The 23,601-nt window shown below is 48.4% G+C and overlaps 1 protein-coding gene across 4 annotated transcripts in view; it reads right to left on the bottom strand.

The window, feature by feature from the left end:
- The window catches only part of BRCC3 (BRCA1/BRCA2-containing complex subunit 3), a 197,196-nt gene that overhangs the window by 26,803 nt on the left and 146,792 nt on the right, over nt 1–23,601 (bottom strand). For 2 of the 4 annotated variants that reach the window (XM_069648986.1, XM_069648987.1), the window contains exon 6: nt 21,063–21,194. The exons of the other annotated variants lie outside the window; for them this stretch is intronic. In XM_069648986.1, coding sequence (XP_069505087.1) covers nt 21,063–21,194 — 132 coding nt within the window. The remainder of the gene's footprint in view (nt 1–21,062; nt 21,195–23,601) is intronic. 4 annotated transcript variants of the gene reach the window in all.

The following is a 23,601-nucleotide window of genomic DNA, read 5'->3' as shown; positions in this document are numbered from 1 at the left end:
GCGGGCGCATGTGAATCTAAGTAGATACAAGCATCATAAATACGATTATCGTGAGTAATGCATCTCTTCTGAGGCTTGTGGAATCTGCTTAGATCACATGCTGTGCATAGATTAGCGAGCAGTGTTAGAAAAAGGAGGTGGGATGCGAGATCATGAGCAAACAGGTGTCTTAAAACCGCTTGTCCCACTCGAGTATCTGTCTTGGAATGAGTGTCAATGCAGTAGTGCTCAGTAAGTGTGAATAGAGCTCCATATAGCTGCTTTGCAAATGGTGTCAAGGGGTACATTTGCAATGAAATGTAGAGTGACCCCAATGCCTCTTGTAGAGTGGCTCTTGGCGTAAAAGGCAGAGTCTTTTCAGAAAGGGAGTAACATAGCTGGATACAATTGACTATCCACTTGGAGATGGCACCTTTAGAGACGTGATCTCCCTCTCTGCCTGTAGCTATGGAGACAAACAGTTAGTCTGTTTTTCTTAGCGGCCTGATCTGGTCTACATAGTAGAGGACCACACATCTAGAGTGTGTAGTTTCACTTCAGCAGAGCTTTTGGGTTCTTGGAAGAAGGCCAGAAGCTCAATGGACTGGTTAACGAGGAATTTAGAAATGAACTTAGGTGAGAACCTAGGGTGCGTTCGTAGAACCAGTTTATCCTTATGAACAGTAAAGAAAGGATCCTGCACTGACAGAGCCTGAATTTCACTGACCCTTCTTTGGATGTAATAGCTACTAAGCAGGCAGTTTTATAGGTCAGGTGTTTGAGACTGGCTTTATGCATGGGTTCAAAGGGCGGACCCATGAGCTTAGCAAGTGTCATGATGCCTACTCCTGGAGAACCAGTCCTGGACCAGCGTCCCGGAAGCAGACATGTTCCCGGGGAAAATGCCAGCAACCCCTAGTAGGGGCCCATTGGACACTGTCCTGGCGCCTTTGGCGCCAGGCTCATTTTGTACCTCAGGCGCCAGAGGGAGTGTTTATGTGAACTTACCTGATGCAGACCGTGCTGCCAGATCCAGACCTCTTTGAGGCCTGAAAGGGACTATTTTACCCGTGGGACTATTTTGTCACTCGGGCGTGGCCGGGGAAGAATATGTACCTGGAACTACTTTGGGGGCTATTTAAGCCACGCCCAGACAGCAGCTCACGCTTCGCGTTGTTCTGCACCTAGCAGCTGGACGATCACCATGTCTGGTCCTGCATCCTGACTCCAGCCACGCCCGCCTCCATCCTGGAACACCTGAAAGGAAAGAAGAGAAGGGAAAAGGTGAACAGAAGAACATTACCTGCTTCTACCCGGAGTCCGGAGTCAGCACGCCGGCGATCCTAAGGGAAGACATTTATTTTAAAGACGCATCGCCTTGTTCGCTGCAGCGTAGCGTTCCTCTCACCTGTTCACGAGGCATCTCCGTGCTCCTTAGCGACCATCTGCACGATCCGCCGCATACCTGCGCCTAAGGGGGAAGAGAAGAACAAAAAGGGACATATTGAGGAAAGCCAGATTTTCGCCATAAGACTTACCTGATTATTGTTGGGCGAATCTTCCCTCATCTCGGGTCGGCGCTGCTTCTTCGGCAGTACCGTACCCCGACCCCTATGGGGAAAAAAGACACAAGCATAAGTGGGTGAATATAAGGACATTAAAGGAACCACCCATCATAACTCACCTGAGTTTACCTTCGGCGAATTGTTTCCTCTATGCGAAATCTTCACTCAGCACCTGTGATAAAAGGGATAAGAGACGGATTGCTGAATATAAAGGCAAATAAAAAAGGAGGCCAACTCTTGAACTTTTACAACAGTATACTTACGGCATCTTGCCAGGAAAGTCAAGTAAGCTTGGATCCTCACCAATCCGAACACCAGTGAAGTAACTGGATATAATCGCACCCCTGCACCAGAAGCAGGATGGAGAGCTTGTCCTTTCAAACCTTAAGGTGAGAGTTAACGGGGAATTTCGGAGGTGGTCTGAGGAGAGTGAAAGAGGGAAGGGGGAGGCCGACGCACTACTCCGCAGGTAGTTAATCCCCTTTCTCCATCTGCAGAAGGATTCTCCTGCGTGTCAGACAAGCGAGATTTGGGGGTCCTGTCCAGTTGGTCTTCCGAGTTCTGCGCATCACCTTAGAAGAGGCCGCAGCAGTCCAGACCCGGTCAGCGTCTCCGTGGGAGTCAGGTGAGCGTTACAGCAAGCACCACATTAAGGTCCCATCCAGGTGATGGGTTTGAAATTGGAGGGTGGAGTCTTTACCCCTTCCATGAAGGCTTTAACCATTGGTACTTTCCACCACAAAACTCTTATGGGAGGTGGTGTAGGCTGTCACGCCGCCAGGTGTACCTAGAGTGAATTAAAAACCAACCCTGCATCCAGCAGGTGGAGCACCTAGGTGACAATATTGGAAGGAGTGCAATCAACCGGGTTGATTTGCTTATTCTGGCACCAGATAACGAATCTCTTCCATTTATCAAAATAACAGTGCCTCGTGTTTGGTTTCCTAGATGTCCATGCACCTATGTGGTAAGTTGAGATGTCCAAACTCTACGACTTCAGGAGTCATGCTGCCAAGTTCATTGAGCCGGGTTGAGGATGCACCGTTTGCCCTTGGTGCTGGAATAGTAGGTTGTGCCAGCACGGGAGTTGATGGGTTTGCACGCTGCTAGCCTGCGCAGGTGAGGGAACCACGGTTGTCTCGCCCACATGGGAGCAACTAGGATGAGCATCACTGATTCTCTGTGCATATTGTTGACCACTTTCCTCATGAGAGGAGTTGGTGGAAAAGCGTAGGCAAACATCCCATCCACAGGGCGTTCCCCTTGGAGTCTGGCTGGGGGAACCTGGATGCAAATCCTGGGCATTGTCTGTTTTCGCTTGTGGCAAATAGGTCTATAATGGGGAAACCCCACTGTGAGAAGAGCTCTTCTACAATTTCTCTGTGCAGACACCATTTGTGTTCTTCTGGGAGGGGATCTCTGCTCAAACCGTCTGCTAGTGAATTGAGATCCCCTGGAACATGTTGAGATGACAGGTAAATGTTCCGTCTGAGTGCCCATGTCCAAATTTTCTGGGCAAGCCTGGACAGATTTGGCGAACAAGTCCCGCCCTGTTTGTTTATGTAAAAAATTGCTGTTGTACTGTCCGTTAAGCTCTGTACTGGAATCTGAGGGTGAGGCATCTGAGGAAAAAGATCTGAGGGTGGCGAGGTCTGAGTCGTACCAGGAGTTGCACTTGGCTTTGGGCTACAAGCAGATCCTCATGACAGGGGCAAGAACATCGAGAGTATCAGCTATAGCAGAGTGGAGCATGGAGAGGGCTATGTCAGGGTGTGAGGCAGCCAAAGGGGGAGGGGCGGTGAGAAAGTGGCGGGCGAATACCTCAACTGACAAACGATTCATGGGTCGGATCACCGAGAAGGTAGGTGGCAGTGCTGGAGTTGGCTTGGCCTGAGAGGTCGAGCGAGTGAGCTGGGAGGAGAGGAGAAAGTGATCACTCCAGGAGAGAGGAGTAGAAAGGGGAAGGTCTGTAGAGATCAGAACCTCTAGAGTGAGTCAGAACGGAGTGGAAGGATGATATCTGACCAGGTGTCCGATCGATGGGAGAAAGAAAGAAGAGAGAAAGAGAAACTGCAAGCGAGGCATTCGAAAGAGGAGTAGGCCTGCGCAGGAATGACAGAGGCAGGAATCCACTCAGGGAGGGTCAGGGCCACACCCCCTGCATAACAATTGGACCTGGGTGCAGAGAGGATCTTGTAGCCGTTAGGGAGGAGAGTGTCAAGGCTCATGACAGAGCTGGCCATAAACCGTGTCTTGGTGAGACCGAGGTCAAGTTCTTCAAGGAGGCAGCTGTCATGCCTGCGCCATGGGCGCACACATTGGCGATCATCGTGGACTAATTGTCATTTATTTACCTACAGAATACTCTTGGAACAACCCCTATTCACATTTTGGTCCTTAATTCCCATTTGCGTGACTGGTGCTTTTTTTATTTTACTCAAACTACATGTACCACAATGCACTTTGCTACAACTATCTATTCCAGGCCATTCCCATTTGTCAGCATCGGAACCACAATCCCCAGAAGCCCTAGGGATCAGTGCTGCTTCCACCATCTCAGGACCAGAGAGGGAGGAGGCAGATTGTATTCAGGTGTGCTGCTCCAGGTGCTGCCAATTAGCCTGCCTCAGTACAGGGCAGGGCGGTATTTAAGCAGCTGCCTGCAGGAGCTCAGTCTCTTGCATTAAGAGTCCTTCCAGCACCTTTTTGCTTTGAGCCACGAATTTTGCATGCTGTTATCCTTCTTTTGATCCAGTGCCCTTCTGGGCTCTCTGCATTGCAGCCTATCACGCTCTGCAGCCTTCTACCTACCACCCTCATCTTCCGGGCTCCTGCCTTGCAGCCTGCTACACCCTGCTGCCTACAGCCCTAGCCTTTTTGGCTCCCTGCCTCATAGCCCTGCTCCTCTGGGCTGGCTTCTTACCTTGCAGCCTGCTACACGCCGCTGCCTACAGCCATAGCCTTCCGGGCTCTCTGCCTCGCTGGTCTGCTCCACTGAGCTCGCTCCTTGCTGCTCTGCTCCGCTGGGCTCCCTGCCTTGCAGCCTACTACTCTTCTTCTTTCAGCCCTGACCCTCTGGTCTCTCTGCCTCAACGGCCTGTTCATTTGGGTTCGCTCCTTGCTGCCCTACTCCTCTGGACTCTCTGCCTTGCAGCCTACTACAGTCCACAACAGTTTATCTGCACTTTGCGCCATCGGTTATTGCAGGCCTCCTGTTTTCTGGCTGCTGCTCCCTTGCTTTCTTCCTTGTTTTCTATCCTCTGTTCTTGATCCCTGTCCATTTCAGTTATAATGCTTTTCTTTCATTTCCTTCTGCTAGTTTACTCATCGACTTCCTTTTCCCTGGATATTTCTGTTCTCGTCTTCTCTTGTATTGTATGTAGATCCCTTTGTACAGAGCTTGACTGTTGGTTTCCGGCAGGCAACCTCTGCCCCTTCCCTTGTCGCGTTTCAGTGTTACAGACACCCACAGCTGTTGTTCCTAGCCATGAGCATACAGCGTGGGCCTCTGTTATAGCAATATGTGCAGAAGGCTGGAGTTTAAGGTTTGTGGAACACTTTCCCATTTCTGCATACACCCCAAGAGGGAATCCAGTTTGTACCTTTTATTTTCCTGCTACACTTGCCTACTCTTTGTTCTGTTTGAACTTCCCGCTGAGTGTGTACTTATCTGTCCACCTTACATAAGCACAACTACCCAAACCCTACCTGGGTGCCCTGTGCCACTCTTGACAGAGTGCCATCCGTGACAGCAGCAGATGTCAGAGGAGCGTTTGACAGCTGAGCGAGAGTTTAGAGTGGCAATATGGAGAAGGTTGCTGTCTTTGAAAGACTTCCGGTAAGGGGTACATATCAGGAGGTACGCCCTGTGGAGGTGTAGAAGCAGCCCGAGGGGGCAGAAGAGGAAGGAGGGGGAGGCAAGGAAGCCAAGGAGGAGACAGCAGGGGGAGGCAAGGAAGCCAAGGAGGAGACAGCAGGGGGAGGCAAGGAAGCCAAGGAGGAGACAGCAGGGGGAGGCAAGGCAGCCAAGGAGGAGACAGCAGGGGGAGGCAAGGAAGCCAAGGAGGAGACAGCAGGGGGAGGCAAGGAAGCCAAGGAGGAGACAGCAGGGGGAGGCAAGGAAGCCAAGGAGGAGACAGCAGGGGGAGGCAAGGAAGCCAAGGAGGAGACAGCAGGGGGAGGCAAGGAAGCCAAGGAGGAGACAGCAGGGGGAGGCAAGGAAGCCAAGGAGGAGACAGCAGGGGGAGGCAAGGACGCCAAGGAGGAGACAGCAGGGGGAGGCAAGGACGCCAAGGAGGAGACAGCAGGGGGAGGCAAGGCAGCCAAGGAGGAGACAGCAGGGGGAGGCAAGGAAGCCAAAGAGGAGACAGCAGGGGGAGGCAAGGAAGCCAAGGAGGAGACAGCAGGGGGAGGCAAGGAAGCCAAGGAGGAGACAGCAGGGGGAGGCAAGGAAGCCAAGGAGGAGACAGCAGGGGGAGGCAAGGAAGCCAAGGAGGAGACAGCAGGGGGAGGCAAGGAAGCCAAGGAGGAGACAGCAGGGGGAGGCAAGGAAGCCAAGGAGGGAAGAGAGGGGACGGCAGGAGAAAGGTAATTGATGAGGTGCGGGAAGCATCTATCAAAGAGGAGAAGATTGGCCTGAGGGCCTTGGACCAAGACGGTATCATTCCGGTAAACATTAATAATGACCTTAGAGGAGTGGAAGGAGGCCAGGTGGGCCTCCCACCGGGTGCCACTATTAATGGGAGAAGAAGAGAAAGGAGAAAGCACAGAGACCATATGAAGAGTCCATAGGTCTGGCAAGAGAACGACAAAGAGGTCGTCAGTGAGGGTTTGTTTGGAGAAGGCACTGGTATAGGCGTCAGCAATAGGGAGGCCTAGGTTGGAGACCAGGATGTCCTTTTTAAACTTCTTTCTACCAGTTTTAGGGAGGAGAGCAGGATAGTCGATAGAGAAGCAGTTAGAAAAGATAGGAGAGAGAGAGCACCATAGTGTAGGCAGGAAGAGGAGAGAAGCAAGAAGAGAAGGGTTAAGGGTGGGCAGGAAGAACACTAGGGAAGGACGCAGGGAGGGGTGCAAGCAGATGAGAGACAAGACAATAGTAGACAATTGAACAAAACAAGGGTTCAGACAGTAGTAGAACAGTTTGCAAGGTGATTGCTTTGCTAATAAGGCAAAACCAAAGAATGACACTACTTTCACAATGTAGTTTATTTTATTTGTTTATTTGTATTGCGCCGAACAGACCGCAGGCATTGGGGCGCAGACGAGAAGACTAAGACACACAATATACAAACAATGGTCACAAAACAGTTACAGGTACCTCAGTAGTTTGAGCAGTTCTCAGCCTAAGAGGAATTTCCTCATGATGGTTTACTTGAAAAGAAATGTTTTAAGCTTCTTCCGAAAGGTGATGTGGTTAGTCTCCTGCCTAAGGCTGGTCGGTAGTTTGTTCTAACTTGCCGCTGTGCAGTTTGGGAATGCTCTACCCATGCCATGTTCTTTCTTATGCATCATTCCAGTGATTAGTTCCTGGGCTTCTGATCTTAGCGCCCTGGGAGGGTTATGGAGGATGATTTTAGATTTCAAGTATGCTAGTGCTTTGCCGTACAAGCACTTATGTGTCCGGGTCAATGATTTAAATAGTATGCAGTCTTCAATTTTCAACCAGTGAAGGTCACGCCTGGCTTCACTAATATGTTCATTTCTTGCTTTTTGTTTGATTGGTCTAATTGTGGTATTTTGAATCAGTTGGAATTTGTGCATACTTTGTTTACTGGCACCTGCAAGGAGTGCATTACGATAGTCTAGGTGCGATAACATAGTGGCTCTAGCTATTGTAGTGCAGTTTTTTTTTCACTGAGCTGGGGTCTAATTGCTTTAGCAATCTGAAGTAGTAGGCGCAGTTTTTGCTTACATACATTGCTTGGGCATCCGCGTTCAGGGATACTTCTAATGGCATGCCGAGTGTTTAACTTTGCCCGCGACCTCAATAGGGGATTCTTTGATTTTAAATGCTGGTAGTCAGAAGAAAGTTTAGCTCACGCCTGGATGGAACCGGAGACCATTAGCTTGATCTTATTGCTATTTAAGCACATCCAATTATTGTCCATCCAATCTTCTATGTTTTTATAGAGATCGTTCAGTGCTGTACTATCCTTAGCGTAGTCCCTGCTCAGTTCCATAACCAGCTGAGTGTCATCAGCATAGTTGGTGAAAAACACGTGGAGATGGTCTATCAGTTCACACAAGAATCTAATGTACAGGTTAAAGAGCAGTGGTAAAAGGCTAGCACCCTGCGGTACACCACAAAAGATGTTGGAATCGGATGAAAATGCATCTCCCCAGTGTACTCGAGAGATTCTGTTCTCAAGGAAAGAGGACAGCCAACCTATTGCTTCTTTGGAGCAGTTGAAAACTTTTTCAAGTGCTTGTTGGAGTAACTGGTGATCCAGCAGAACTAGTAAGCCAGCCTTACCCTTGTCCCTAATCCCCAGCATTTTGGTCTGTAAGTCCAGCATTGCTGTCTCAGTGCTATGGACGGCTCAAAAACCTGATAGTTGTGGGTGGAGGATCTCGTGACTTTCAAAGTATTCCTGAAGTTGTGCGGTTGCCATCTTGTCCATAACTTTAAGGGTGAAGTTACAGTTTGTGATAGGTCTCAAGTTGTTTGGGTTACATTGGTCTAAATTGGGCTTTTTTACCAGAGGTGTAACGGTGACTTTTTTAATATTTCTTGGCACTGTTTGGTCACGAAAGGAAGTGTTTACTATTTTGGTGAATAATGGAGCAAATATGATGTTCAAGAATGGTCTGAGGAGGAAGTTTATTTTCTGCGGAGGAGGAGGATGTTTTCATAGACGCTAAGGTTTTCAGCATGTCTTCGGTGAATATTTGCTGGAAATTGAATTTCTCCTTGCCTTCGGTGGTCATCATTGCTACTTGTTAACTGGGTTTAGGTTTCTTGGCTTGAGCCAGTGCTATATGTTCTCTAGCTTTCGTGATTTTGTTAATGAAGGCTGCCTGCATGTTCTCACATTCGGTTTGGGATGGTCTAAAAGCAGGAGCTAATGCCTGGGGCTTGTCTATTGATTTAAGGATTTCGAAAAGTTTACCTGCTGAATTTGAGGAAGCTTCAATTTGACTATTAAAATCGTTCTTCTTTGTCTCATTTATATATTCTTGTAGGAATTTTCTAGGTTTTTCCAGCTAATCTTATTGCAGTCAGTTGGATTCTTTAACCAACGTGTGTCACTGCATTTTTTTTCTAATTTTTTTGGATTGCCAGTTCGGTGGTGAACCATTTCTGGGGATTGCGGTTAGGTCCGACAGTTTTATTCCAGGTGGGAGCTTTCTGATTTATTAGTGTGAGCATCTGTTGATCATATTTTTCTATGATGGTATCACAAGAATCACTTTCGTTAATGTCGGCTAAAATGCCGTTTATGCCGAGTTCTAAGTCAGATCTTTGGATATTCTTGAAATTCCTAGAGAAGACTTTCTTTGCTTCACTTTGCTAGTTTACCAAAGGAGAAAGCACACCTAAGTCTAAGAGTCCTGTAAAGTGGGTTAAAGGCCTAGGTTTCACAATGCATTCAATACTTTCACAGTGCAATTAAATTAAAAACACATCTAGGTCCAAGAGTCGTGTATAGTAGGAGAAAGGCCTAGGTTTCACAAAGCAATTTAAACACCCATAGGGTGCAAATTATTCTAGTGTAGGTAAGGTTGCAATGTGGCTAGGTTTCAGGGTAGAGTAAAGGCTCTACTCCTCACCCGGGCCACTCCTACCTTACTAGTCGCTGATAGTGGACAGCTGGCCACTGGCTTCCCCTACTGACACCTGCAGACACGATATGGAGCCGCCACTATAGGAGCCGCCCTTTGCCTTGGTGTCCTTAGCCGCAGGGGCTTGCCGGGCAGAAGGCTGCTTTCGGTAGGTTGGTTAAGAGTGGTGACACAAACTTTCCGGAGCAGCGGGGGGGCAGGGGGGGGGGGGAGGTGGCAGGGAGGGGGGCACCAGGACATTCCGGAGGCCCTAGAGCGGCCTGGAGGTGAAGCACTGAGCGTGCTAAGTGAGAAAATAAGTAGATATTTCACTATCAATCTGGAGATGGTGTCCTTTGAAAAGTGATCACCTTCCCTGCCAGGTACTATGAAGACAAACAGTTGATCTGTTTTTCTTAGTGGTTTTGTTTTGTTTACATAATACCAAACTGCCCGCCTTACCATCCAGTGTATGGAGGGTTTTCTCAGCTGAGTTTGATGGATTTTGAAAGAAAGTGGGTAGTTCAATTGATTGGTTAACACGGAAATTCAATATGAATTTAAGTGAAAACCTAGGGTGTTTTCTCAGTACCACTTTGTCATAGTGGATAACAAAGAAATGGCCTTGCACTGAAAGCTTGTAAGCTCACCAACCCTACTTATTGAGGTGATGGCTACCAGAAAAGCTGTTTTGTATGTTAGGTGTTTGAGGCTGGACTGGTGCATAGGCTCGAAGGGAGGACCAATGAGCTTTTAGAGGAGGGTAAAGACTCTTTACTCCTTCCATGAAAGTCTTAACAGGAACTTTCCACCAGGACAACTTTTGTAAATGGGAGTAGGCGGACAGTGCCACTAGATGAACATTGATGGAGTTAAATACTAGGCCAAAGTCTATTAAGTGGAGCATGTACTGAATAATGTGCCAAGGAGTACATTCAATAGGGTTCACACATCCTTTGTTCAGCACCATATTTTCCATTTGTTGAAGTAGCAGTGCCTGGTGTTACGTTTGCGTGCCTCCTTGAGGATTTCCATACATCTTTGGAGGTAAATTTAAATGTCCAAACTCTATGACTTCAGGAGCCAAGCTCAGACTGAGGATGTGGGTGTAATGTTGTCCCCCCGTGCTGGGGCAGCATGTTGTGGAGGTACGGGAGCTTGATTGGTTCGCACATTGCCAGTTTGAGTAGATGTGGAAACAATGGTGGTCTAGCCCACATAGGAGCAACCAGGATTTGAAATGCTTGTTCCTGGTGCATCTTGTGCACTATCCTGCGCAAGCACATTTCCCTGGCCAGGTCATCCACATCCACAGGGCGGTCACCTTGGATCTTGGTTTGGGAAACATGGATGCAAAGTCTGAGCATTGTGCATTTAGACTTGTGGCCTCCAGAATATGGCTGCGCGGGTGGCTACTGGCTCCCCTTATGGTGCACACATTTCACTGGTGTTGCGCACCCTGCATTGGCTGCCAGTTGCTCAGCGCATTGTTTTCACGTCTATGCTTGGTGCATCGCGCTTTGCATGATCAAGGGGACGAATATCTGCGCAACAAGTTTACTCGCTATTTTCCTACGTGGCTATTACGGTCGGCCGCTACGGGTCAACTTGTTGTCCCCCCTTTTCGCCATTCACACATGGGAGGCCGTGCTTATTTAGTTGCCATAGCCCGGCTGTGGAATGGTCATCCGTCTACTTTGAAAAACATTTCTAATCAAACATTTCTAATCATTTGGCCTTCAAGAAAATACTCAAAACATTTTTCATGTTGCAGTTGACCTTTACTCTCTCACTCTCCAGCGCCATACCACCTTCGGGTGACCTAGCGCTTAATAAGTCTGAATAACATAACAGTGGACGTCACACACTAGGGATAGTATTACTGACAACTTGTCGACGTCCATTTTTGAGTTTCGAAAAAAATTATGTAATACTCAGCAACTACCTCTAGATGTCAGCCTATGCATAGCATGTGATTTAAGCAGATCCACAAACCTCAGAAATTATATATATTCAAATAAAAAACTTTGTCAAAGGGACGTTATGGTTCCAAGTAAAACCGAAAAACCCTTGAAACTCGCCAGTTATGGTAAGCTAAGCAACCATAACTCGTGCCACCACCGTGCACTGCTAAGACTAACACCCAGGACTTCAAAGATGACATCACAAATGTCATTGATGACATCACATGTGTATGTACTTTTCATGAAATATGTGTACAAGGGATTCTTATTATAATGTTGCAAAACAAGTGTCAAGGATCATTGCAATAAATATCATACCCTAATTAGTGCATTGAACGATGCATTGATATAAATAGCATTCTATTATGGGATTCTATCTAGTATACTAAGCTACTCATACAGAAACATAACATTGTGTGCAACGTACAAGATGAAGGTATAATATTCGTAATGTTAATATGTTGAATAATGAAATGATGATTGTTTTCTTAATAGATTTTTGTGCACTGTGAAATATGTAATAAGTAGCTAATAAAACACATGTTATTACATAATTGCATTACTATGGACAAACACAAAGACACAAGAACCCATACCAATATGGGTATATACAGGGAAAGTGAAGTTAGCAAAAAAGCACAAGTAGTAGCAGAAACAATTCATAACTTAACTGATTATTTTCATGCAAATAAATGATTGCTCCATTTCAAAGCTGCTATTTACCCTATGTATATGTATCACTTGATGTGATTGGACCCTAAGGAAAGTAGTGTGAGTACAATGTATACAAATATGACCATATAGAGGGAAAGTACAGCCATAAAAAAAAACAGAACTATCAGAAAGTGATCATAAGTCTAGTCATGATCTTTATGCACAAAAATGATTGCTCTCTTTCAAGCTTGTGCCTTCCCGTATGTATATGTTTCATATGATGTGACTGGACTCTAAGGGAATTACTGTAAGAACCTACTTGAAGGATACATCTACAAATAAAATAAAATGTTTAGTTTCTGACTGTTACTGAAGAAAACAATGTGGCCTAGATATGTCAGCAAAAGAAAAAAAAGAGTGAACCAGACATGTGATGTCATCAGTGATGTCATCTTTGATGTCCTGGGTGTTAGTCTTAGCAGTGCACGGTGGTGGCGCGAGTTATGGTTGCTTAGCTTACCAAAACTGGCGAATTTCAAGGGTTTTTTGGTTTTACTTGGAACCATAACATCCCTTTGACAAAGTTTTTTCATTGAATTTCATAGGTTTTTATTAGTGCAACGTCACCATAACATCCTTTTCAATAGATGAAGACCATTAGCATCTTAAGTCCTCAAAGTGGGAACCCCGGGTGGTTAAAAAAAAAATAAGATTTTCCTTCCTACACCGGGATGCCTGCATAGGAAGGACAATCTTTTACTTTTACCAAGATGGCCACCCATGGAAAGGGAAGGCGGGGTGTATAAAGAGCATAACAGGGCATGAGCGGGGGGGGGTGGAGGGGGAGCAGGAGAGACATGGGCATGAGCGGGGGGGGGGGGTGAGAGGGAACAGGGCACAAACGGGGCATGAGCAGGGGGTGGGGGGGAACACGAGAGAGACACGGGGCATGAGCAGCGGGTGGGGGGAACAAGGGAGACACGGGGCATGAGCAGGGGGTGGGGAGGAACACGAGGGAGACACGGGGCATGAGCGGGGGGTGGGGAGGAACACGAGGGAGACACGGGGCATGAGAGGGGGTGGGGAGGAACACGAGGGAGACACGGGGCTTGAGCGGGGGTGGGGAGGAACACGAGGGAGACACGGGGCATGAGCGGGGGGAACGGGAAAGAGAAACCGAGCATGAGCGGGGGGTGGGAGGAACACACAGAGAATCAAGGAGCGGGGGGAACATGGGTGACACGGGCCAAGAGCAGGGGGTGGGGGAACAAGAGGGCCTGTGCCTCACCGCCTTTTCGTGGCTGACGCAGCCCACATCAAAACTGCAGGCAGCGGATCCCCGCTCTGATAAACAAAGATGGCGGGCGTCTCTGCAAATAGACGCACTGCACGCTTCACGGCAGCCAATAGAAAAGCACGTCAGATGTCCGGACATCACACAAGCTGCTTGCCCAATCACCGTCCTGTCCGCCGAGCGAACAGGGAAGTGTGTCCGCGAAGCGAACAGAGATAGCACTAAGGTAGGCACGAGCAAATTTTCTTTTCCCATTCAGTCTATCAGAAAAAAAAAAGGTTTGGGATCCCCCCCCTATAACTTTGCCCCCCCTGGACGAATCCTCACCAAACTTTGCAAAACAAATTCAGAGTGGGCCATATACTTTGTTTGCAAAGTTTGGTGAGGATTCGTCCAGGGGGAGCGAAGTTATAAGCCGCCCAAAAAGTGCTCTTCCTATGGAAACACCAATTTAACCATAACTACATGGCCACTACCATGGATAGATATGGGATACATTACTCACCGTAATCGTATTTCTGATGCTTGTATCTGCTTAGATTCACATGCTGTGCATAGGCCGACATCTAGTGGAAGCTGCGGAGTATTACAGTTTGTTTTTCGAAAGTCGAAAAAGGGCGTCGACACAGGGCGTGCCAGTAATACTATCCCTAGTGTGACGTCCACTGTACCCATGATCCCTCACGCGTCTAGGATCCCCAGATTGTGTTTTTCCTGACATGAGGTAGCATGAGGAGTAGCGTGAGTACAGATAGTCCAAGCAGATAGACAGAAAGGTAAGACTACAAGCAACCATGCGCCTTCTCTCGGAGGGGAGGAAGGGTGGGTCGCATGTGAATCTAAGCAGATACAAGCATCAGAAATACGATTACGGTGAGTAATGTATCCCTTCTGAGGCTTGTGGAATCTGCTTAGATCACATGCTGTGCATAGATTAGCGAGCAGTACCAGAAGAAGGAGGTGGGATGTGAGAAGGGTCATGAGCAAACAGGTGTCTTAGAACCGCTTGTCCCACTTGTGTATCTGTCTTGGAATGAGTGTCAATGCAGTAATGCTGAGTAAAACTGTGAATAGAGCTCCAAGTAGCTGCTTTGCAAATGGTGTCGAGGGGAACATTTGCAATGAAAGCCAGAGTGGCCCCAATGCCTCTAGTAGAGTGGGCCCTTGGTGTAAACGGCAGAGTCTTTTCAGAAAGAGAGTAACACAGCTGTATACAGTTGATAATCCACTTAGAGATAGCGCCCTTAGAGACGCGATCCCCCTCTCTGCCTGTAGCTACGGAGACAAACAGTTGATCTGTTTTCCTTAGCGGTCTGGTTTTATTTACATAGTATAAGACCGCCCTACGCACATCTAGGGTGTGTAGTTTCACCTCAGCCGAGCTTTGTGGGTTTTGGAAGAAAGCCGGAAGCTCGATGGACTGGTTTACATGGAATTTGGATATGAATTTAGGTGAGAACCTAGGGTGTGTGTGTAAAACCAGTTTGTCCTTGTGGATAGTAAAGAAAGGATCTTGCACTGACAGAGCCTGAATTTCACTGACCCTTCTTATGGAGGTAATGGCTACTAAGAAGGCCGTTTTATAAGTCAGGTGTTTGAGACTACTTTTATGCATGGGTTCGAAGGGGGGCCCCATGAGCTTAGCTAGCACCACGTTGAGGTCCCATCCTGGCGGTGGGTTCGAAATAGGAGGGTGAAGTCTCTTTACTCCTTCCATGAAGGCTTTAACCACTGGTACTTTCCACCACGAGACCCTGTTATGGGATGTGGTGTAAGCCGAGAGGGCTGCCAGGTGTACTTTCAGAGAGTTAAAAACCAACCCTGCATCCAGCAGGTGGAGCATGTATGTTACTACGTTGGAAGGAGTGCAATCAACCGGGTTGATTTGTTTATTCTGGCACCAGATAACGAATCTTTTCCACTTGTCAAAGTAACAGTGTCTTGTATTTGGTTTCCTGGACTCTTTTAGAATGTCCATACACCTCTGTGGTAATTTGAGATGTCCAAACTCTAGGACTTCAGGAGCCATGCTGCTAGGTTCATAGAGTTGGGTTTCTGATGCAGTGTTTGACCTTGTTGCTGGGACAGAAGGTTGTACCAGGCTGGGAGTCTGATGGGGTTGCACACCGCCATCCTGCGTAGGTGTGGGAACCATGGTTGTCTCGCCCACATGGGAGCAACTAGGATGAGCGTCATTGATTCCTTGTTCATCTTGCACACCACCTTCCTGGAGAGGAGTTGGTGGAAAAGCGTACGCAAACATCCCTGACCAGTTCATCCACAGGGCATTCCCCTGGGAGTCCGTTTGGGGGAACCTGGATGCAAATCCTGGGCATTGTTTGTTTTCGCTTGTGGCGAATAGGTCTATAGTGGGGAAACCCCACTGAGAGAAGAGATGTTCTACTACGTCTCTGTGAAGGACCCATTCGTGTTCTTCTGGGAGGGGGTCTCTGCTTAGAGCATCCGCTAGGGAATTGAGCTCCCCTGGAACATGTTGCGATGACAGGAAGATGTTCCGTCTGAGTGCCCATATCCATATTTTCTGGGCAAGCTTGGACAGATTTGGCGAACGAGTCCCTCCTTGCTTGTTCAGATAGAACATGGCTGTCGTGCTGTCCGTCCTGATTTGCACCGACAAGTTCAGTAGATGGGGCTCGAACGCCTGCAGCGCTCGGAATACTGCCAGAAGCTCTAGCAGATTGATGTGGTTCTTGGCTACTGAGTGAGACCAGAGACCCTGCGCTGTGTGGTGTGGTGGAGATGGTGAGCTCCCCAACCAGTCAGGCATGCGTCTGTAGTAACCACTGCCTGTACTTCGGGATCGTAAAAGGGTTTCCCCCTTGCGATATTCTCTCTTGTCCACCAGTGTAGGCTCTGTACGAGTGTTGGCGAAACGACCACTAGATCGTCCCACTGACCACTTGCCTGAGACAACTGTTTCGCCAACCATTCCTGCATGGGACGCATGCACAGACGCGCGTGGGGGACCAGGTAAATGCATGACGCCATCATGCCCAGTAACCGCATAGCTTTGCGTACTGTTATCTGTTGACCTGACTGATAATGCGGAATTTGCAGAAGTATATTCCGAATTCTTTCTTCCGAAGGGAAGGTCAATTCTCTCTGAGTATCTAGGATCGCTCCTAGAAACTGTTTTGAGGTGCTTGGCACCAGACTTGACTTCTTCTCGTTGATAGAGAAGCCTAATTCGTGGAGGAGGTCGATAGTCCTCTGAATGTTTGATCTGCAGATTCCTGGGGTTTCCCCCGTTATGAGCCAGTCGTCTAGATAAGGGTACACTGGGATTGCCTCCCTGCGTAGGTGTGCAGCTGCCACCGCCAGTACCTTGGTGAATACCCTTGGTGCTGAAGCTATCCCGAAGGGCAGTACCTTGAATTGGTAGTGGCGACTGTCCACCTTGAAGCGCAAGTATTTTCTGTGCGCCGGGAGCTTGGAAATATGAAAATAGGCATCTTTCATATCCAAGGTTGCCATGTAATCCCCCTTTTTTAGGAGTGGGATTACCTCTTGTAGCGTGGTCATACGGAATTTTTGGGGCTTGACATACTTGTTGGCAGGCCGTAAGTCCAATACTGGGCGCATTGTTAAATCTTTCTTTGGCACAAGGAAGTAAGTTGAATAGATACCCTTGTTTACCTGGTGTCCTGGGACGAGTTCTATCGCGTCCTTTAGGAGCAGATTGTAGACTTCCTCGAGGAGGATCTTTTGATGTTCCAAAGAGTGGACCTTTTGTCTTGGAGGGTGGTTTCGGGGACGTTGCAGTAATTCTATACAGTACCCCTTGGATACTGTCGACAGCACCCATCTGTCGGATGTTATCCCTTCCCATGCCTGGGTGAAGCTGGATATTCGTCCCCCTACTGGGGTTGCATGGGAAGGGACCCTGAAATGAGCGTCACTGCTTCGGTGGAGGCGTGCCGCCTCCTTTACTGGGGCTGCCTCTGCCTCTACCACGTCCTCTTCTACTAGCCCTACCATACCCCTGGGTAGACTGTTGTGAGTTGGTGTTCCACTGTGTACCCTGGGTGTGGGAATAGCTATTACCTCTATTGGAATTTTGGCCGCGGGGGCGACGAAAATTGCCGTTCCCTCTTTGGTTAGGTGGTTTGGTAGTTAACTGGCCAAGGGATTTGAGGGTGTCGAATTCCTCCTTAGCGTTTTTTAGTGCGTCCTCGACTGCCTTTCCAAACAGGAGATCACTTTCCACTGGTTTGTCTAAGAGTGCAGCTTGTGTTTCTGCTCTGAATCCCGACTGCCTCAACCAAGCATGTTTTTGATGACAGTCCCCTCTGCTATAATTCTACCCGCATTGTCTGCGGCGTCTAAAGTTGCTTTTAAAATGCAGCCTGAGACGTTTCTTCCCTCTGCACAAATGCGAGCTAGCTGGCCTTTAAGGGGTTCGGGAGCGGAATCTATTAGTGCTGCCACTTCTTCCCACTGATGGCAGTTGTAGCTGGCCAACAGTGTGGTGGAATTCGCGATTCTGGTTTGGTAGGCTGCCGTGGAAGCTACTTTTCTACCAAAACCATAGAGTTTCTTACTTTCTTTGTCGGGGGGAGCCTCCGAGGAAGATAATGGGGTTCCAGCTCTCTTGCGGGTGTTAGTTACGACTAGAGAGTCTGGCTTAAGTTGGCCTCTAATATATAGAGGGTCCGACTGGGCTGCTTTAAACAGCTTCTCTACTCTCGGGTTTACAGGTCTTGTCAAGTTTGGGTTGACAAGGGATGGTGCTATTCTGCGTTGAATAGATTTCAGGATGGGAATGGTCTGGGCTACTGTCTTCCTTTCCCCTATTAGTTCCTCCGCGAAGTCCCTCTCTTCTTGGACACCTTGTGTGTCTATGTGGAAGTGGTTAGCTGCCCGAGAGAGCAGTTCATTTAGGAGGGGCTGATTATCTATTGGGGAATCAGACACTGGGGCTTCCCTTTCGACTGGTGAGTCCATTCTGAAAATATCTGGGCTATTTTCTGGCTCATCCTCGTCTTCGTCCTCCCCGTAATAGTCTGACACTGCGAGATCTTCTGGTGTCTCAAAATCCTGGCCCTCTATAAGGGAAGAGTCTCCTTGGCCTGTAGGGAAAAGGCAAGAATAGGGTTGGACCTCGAAGGGTTCTGAAGCCTTTACTGGTGTCTCGACCCGGGGCCTTTTATTTGAGGGGATAGGGTCCCTTGAACCTGAGGGAGAAGATTCCTGAGGGTTTAAAGCTATTAGTTGGTCAGGGTGTCTTTCGAAGAAATTTGCTAAGGAGGACATCCTTGACATTACTCTGTCAATGTCCTTGCATGACCAGAGTTTAGAGCTTGGGGTGACCCTGCTGGAACTCTCTAAGGACTGTCCCTGAGAAGACTTGGACGGGGAAGTCAGTTCTATTGTTGTGGGGGATTGCAAGGGTTGTTTCCTTTGTTGCTTACCCCCTTCCCCGTGGGTGGAAGTGTGTTTACCCTTTCCCCTATTTTTCGACGCCTGGCGTCGAGGATCGGATGTGGAATCCCTGTGTTTCGAACTAGGCTTCGAAACTGGGCCCTCCTCACTCCCAAGAGATGTACCCTTTTCCTGGGGTGTGGGCTGGGGATGGAAGCCGTGTTCGTCTCCGGACGAGTGATCTTCCGTGATGTTAATGGGCGAGGCACTCTGTGCAAGTGTGGAGGCTTGCCTGACGTCGTGCGGCGACCTCGACCGGGACCGCCCAGAGGACGTCCTTTCGGACCGCTCCTTTTGTGCCTCTTTCCGAGGTTTCGACGACGTCGAATCTCGGGTGGGTTTTTTGTGTTTAGTGTGTGTATGTGTAACGCTCTTGTCGCCGGGGGACTTCCCCATAGTCGCCGGGACGGACGACCTTCCGAGGCCGGGGACGTGCGTTAGGCTGTCTTTCGACGCCTTGGTGCCCTCGCCGTCCGAAAGTCTGGCGTCGCTGCCGTCGCTGAAGGTACCCTCCGCCTCCATAGCTGCTAGCTTGGCGTGGTGGGCCCAACGCTTGGTGGAGCGGTCCTAAAGAGTTTTTGTCTTAAACCTGCTACAGGCCCTGCAACCCGCCTCGGGGTGGTCTCTGGGCAGGCAAAGGTTGCACGTAGCGTGCTTATCTACCCAAGGGTATTTTTTATTACACTTGGGGCAAAACTGAAAGGGCGTACCCTCCATACGCACCTGTGGGCAGCGGGCAAGTGTATGTAGGTAAGAAGGTGTTTCTAACCGAGTGTGGAAGTGTACCACCCCCCACTCTCCCTACTGTAGGGCCGAGGCCAGCGGCCCAGGCCCGAGCCGAGGCGGAAGCCTCAAGGCCCAATCCGTCGGGTTTCGACGTTGATCTCCTCCCCGGTTCGGCGTCGAGATGCTGGTCGACGTAGGGGTGAGAAAATGGGGCAAATTAGAATTAGTTTTAGTGTAAATATGGCAAAGCCAGGGAACTCCGATGAAGTGCTTCCGACCAGAATGGCGGAAAAAAACAATCTGGGGATCCTAGACGCGTGAGGGATCATGGGTACAGTGGACGTCACACTAGGGATAGTATTACTGGCACGCCCTGTGTCGACGCCCTTTTTCGACTTTCGAAAAACAAACTGTAATACTCTGCAGCTTCCACTAGATGTCGGCCTATGCACAGCATGTGATCTAAGCAGATTCCACAAGCCTCAGAAATATATATATATATTCCCAACTCTGTCCTCCATGACCCCCATCACAAGTAGTATTCAAATGACCATTCCCACCACCTTCCCAGCTATTACCAGGGCAAACAGGTCAGGAATTCCTAGCCTTACTCTCTACATCCACCTCCACTAAAACACCCAAACAGGCAAAGTGTGCCTACTCTCCCAGCCAGCTGTCTAGATTATCCAAGGGTGGGAGCTTGGAACAGCAGGCCAGGGCTTACGAGCTTTCAATGGAACCCAAAACAAAACATGTGTTCTAAACTAAATGGTCAACTGCCATATTAAAGCCATTTCCTTAGTTCCCCAAAAACTAGGCATTCACAGACCCTACCAACTGGTATTCTACGTCGCACTCCATAAAAGCAATTACCAGCTATGCCCTTCTAGGTGGGACTGTTACCCCCATCTGTAGTCCTACCTTAACTAAAAATACAAACAATCCATAACAGGCGTCATTTTCCATCGAGGCATTTTCATCTGAACCCCAGAAAAGGTGTCCCATCCACGCCTCCTCTTGTGCATTTTTGTCTAGTACCAGTCAATAAGCATTCCTACTATTAATACTCTGCAAAACTATTTTCCTTGCCACCAATCGAAAACTAGAACCCCCAGTTATGGCCCCAACAAAACAACGTTCCCATGGGCCCCCAAGTAGGCCTCTAGAAGTCTATGTCACCGCCTCTTTCACCCAATAAAGATCACAGGTGAATCCCATTCTACATCCGCACACTAAAACACGCTCTTTGTCAAAGTTCTATGCCGAGACGCTGCTCGTTTAGTTACGGCCATTCCAAGAAGTACTCCTAACCACAGATATTGACCTCCCAACATGGGTTTGAGCTAGGTCCTTAGTCCCCCACCCACATCAGAGGTTAACAGCCAAGCCCCCTCTCTTTCCCTCTAATTTGCCCCCATCAGGGAATAGAGAAGAGTCTTGGTTGCAAAGGACAGGTCTTATACCTCACATTATAGGCACCCGTCTCTGAAACAAGACGGACACCTGTCGCCACCTTTCTTGCCCAATACATGACCCATTCTTCTGTCTGACACTTACCAGTTTCCTATGGCCCACAAAGGTCCCTGACATTTTCTGGTTATTGACAAATAACTGGTTGCCGTGGTTTTCCACCCCCAAAATCAAATCGTGCCTCATCTCTGAAACACTGCTCACCTGTGAATTCTCCTATAGGCGTCTTGTTCTTCCTGGCATAGGATTTTGGGCAGCTCAACAGCAGACTCTAGGCACACTTTACCAATTGTATCATGGTGAACCACATGAATGGGGACTTCAATGCGTTCATATCTGTGAAAGAACACCAGGAGTCATTATTTTGCCTAACCAGAATTCACAAATACTGGCTTTCACTGAAACTATGGAAAGAAAATGTTATCTGCCATTAGCACTCTTTTCTTTAGCCCTGGGGCTTTTCCCAATATTAAGAATTTTGAAATCTCCTTGTGTATTGCGAAGATCACTTTCTAAAAAGCATATGCAACTTGGTAACCATCGTTATTTTACTACCATCATTTAATAAAAAACAAAAGCAATAGAGACCGATACCAGCACTTGAAAATGAGTGCTACCTTTTCTCACTTTCCCCCAGAGCCCTGGCTCTCTCTAGACTCGACTACTGGAACAGTCTCTTTCTCAATCTCCCTACTTCCACACCGCGACCTTAACAACTCATCCAGATCAGAACTGCAAGACTTATTCTTGGCCTCAAGTACAAGACCCTCTGCATTGTTCACAAGGCTTTCTGAGGCCGGGACCCACACTACTTACAACCCATTCTTCACAAATACAGCCCCTCTGGAGCACTCCGCTCGTCGTCCTCAAACTCAGAGTGAGCTGATTTTCCAAACAGAGACTTGGGGGTAGATCGTTCTCCTCTGCAGGGGCCGCCCTCTGGAACAGTCTCCTTGCCTCTCTCCGTCTCGAGCCGGATCTCCTGAAATTCCAGAAAATCCTCAAGACCTTCCTCTTCTCTGCTAACCTACGTTCCCTACATTCTCCTTAGCTAGCTGACTGGTTTTCAGGATCACTTCAGAACCCTACAGGTCCTAGGCACCCACACCAGTCCCTGCACTTGCCTGCGGGCCCCCGCACTTGACTGCATTACGCACTTCCCAAAAGTGATAAACCCTCTGCTCTAACCCCACCCTCCTGGACTCGGAGCACTTATCCCTTCCACCACCCCTCGCACTTCCTGTCTGAGCACTTACACAAACTGATGCACCCAAATAGTCAATTCTTTGTCTGACTGACTCCGTCTCCCCTTGTCCGCCTCCTAGCATTGTGCACTTGAAACACTGTGTTAACCATTCCGCCCACCCCCCTTTTCCCATCTCACTCCTCATATGTCAATGTCGACTGTGTTCATTCTAGCAAGAAATGTTCACTAGTATGGCTGTTGAGTTATTACGTGTCGCCACCTCTCCTCACCTACCCGCACTACCAGACAGGTACTTCCATGTCAGTTTGTTTTTGATGTACCCCCTTCGTGTCCACCCCTCCCTGCTTTCCCCACCATCTATCAACGTGACTTAATTAGCAGAAATGCTGTCAGGCCTATTATGCTTATTGTTATTGTATATCACTCCGATTTTTCCAAGGCCTTATGAATGATTGTATCCTATGTTACCCTCTTGTCTTGGAGTGCTTTGAAGCACTCGTTTTGTGTCCAAGCGCTTTTTTAAAATAAATTAAAAATACCATACCAAAGTGACCTTTTCTTTAATGTGAGAACTTGCTATGCATCACCTTTCATACAATTTAAGTTAACACTAGCAGAAGCGGCAGGATGGAACAAGTTACTTACCTGTAACTGTTGTTCTCCAGCATGGGTCTGGCATGGATTCACATGCTCATGAATATTCCCCGTCGTCAGGCTGGGAATCCTTGGTAAAGAAAAAACCAGTATCAGTTTCGTTTCTGATCTGTCTTTCGTAGTAGTAACCAATCACTGGTCTCTGCGTCATACTGACCACAGCCAATGACTGCCCTCTACCTAAGCACCGCCTCTGGCAGCCATCTTCAGATTTGGAAGCACGTTAAGTGGCAGTATGACCAAGTGAAGAGCCGCAGAGGGGTAGGCAGGAGGGTTCGCATGTGAATCCATGCCAGACCCATGCTGGAGAACAACAGTTACAGGTAAGTAACTTGTTCCTTCTCCAGCATGGGGTCTGGCATGGATTCACATGCTCATGAATAAAGAATACATAGCAGTACACACATGCACAACCACGGGAGGTGGCAAAGGCTCAACATTAAGCATTACATCAAACTCAACATTAAGCATCTTACCTCCTCACCAGGCTCACCTCAGGCGAACAGGTTGCGCAGCACTGCTTGGCCGACCCTGGACTCCTCCCTGGAATCCCGATCGATGCAGTAGAATTTCGTGAAGGTGTGCGTCGACCTCCACGTAGCAACCCTGCATATGTCCAGCAGGGGCACACCAGAAAGGAACGCCGTGGTAGCTGCGATCGCTCTGGTGGAATGGGCTCTCGGACGGCCAGGCAGCAGTCGGTTTGCCAACCGATGACAGTACATGATACAGCCGGAGCGCCATCTGGAAATGGAAGCCTTCGAGAGAGCCTTCCCCTGATTGACAGGTCCAAAGTTCACAAAGAGTTGTGACGTCTTCCGAAAACACTTCGTGCGGTCCACGTAGAACTTCAGCGCTCTAGCCACATCCAGCGAGTGCAAA

The sequence above is a fragment of the Ambystoma mexicanum genome, chromosome 2q (assembly GCF_040938575.1).
Source record: "Ambystoma mexicanum isolate Mex_15411 chromosome 2q, UKY_AmexF1_1, whole genome shotgun sequence".
Taxonomy (NCBI): domain Eukaryota; kingdom Metazoa; phylum Chordata; class Amphibia; order Caudata; family Ambystomatidae; genus Ambystoma; species Ambystoma mexicanum.
Note: the sequence above shows the minus strand (reverse complement) of the source record. Positions and strands in the feature narration are given on the sequence as shown.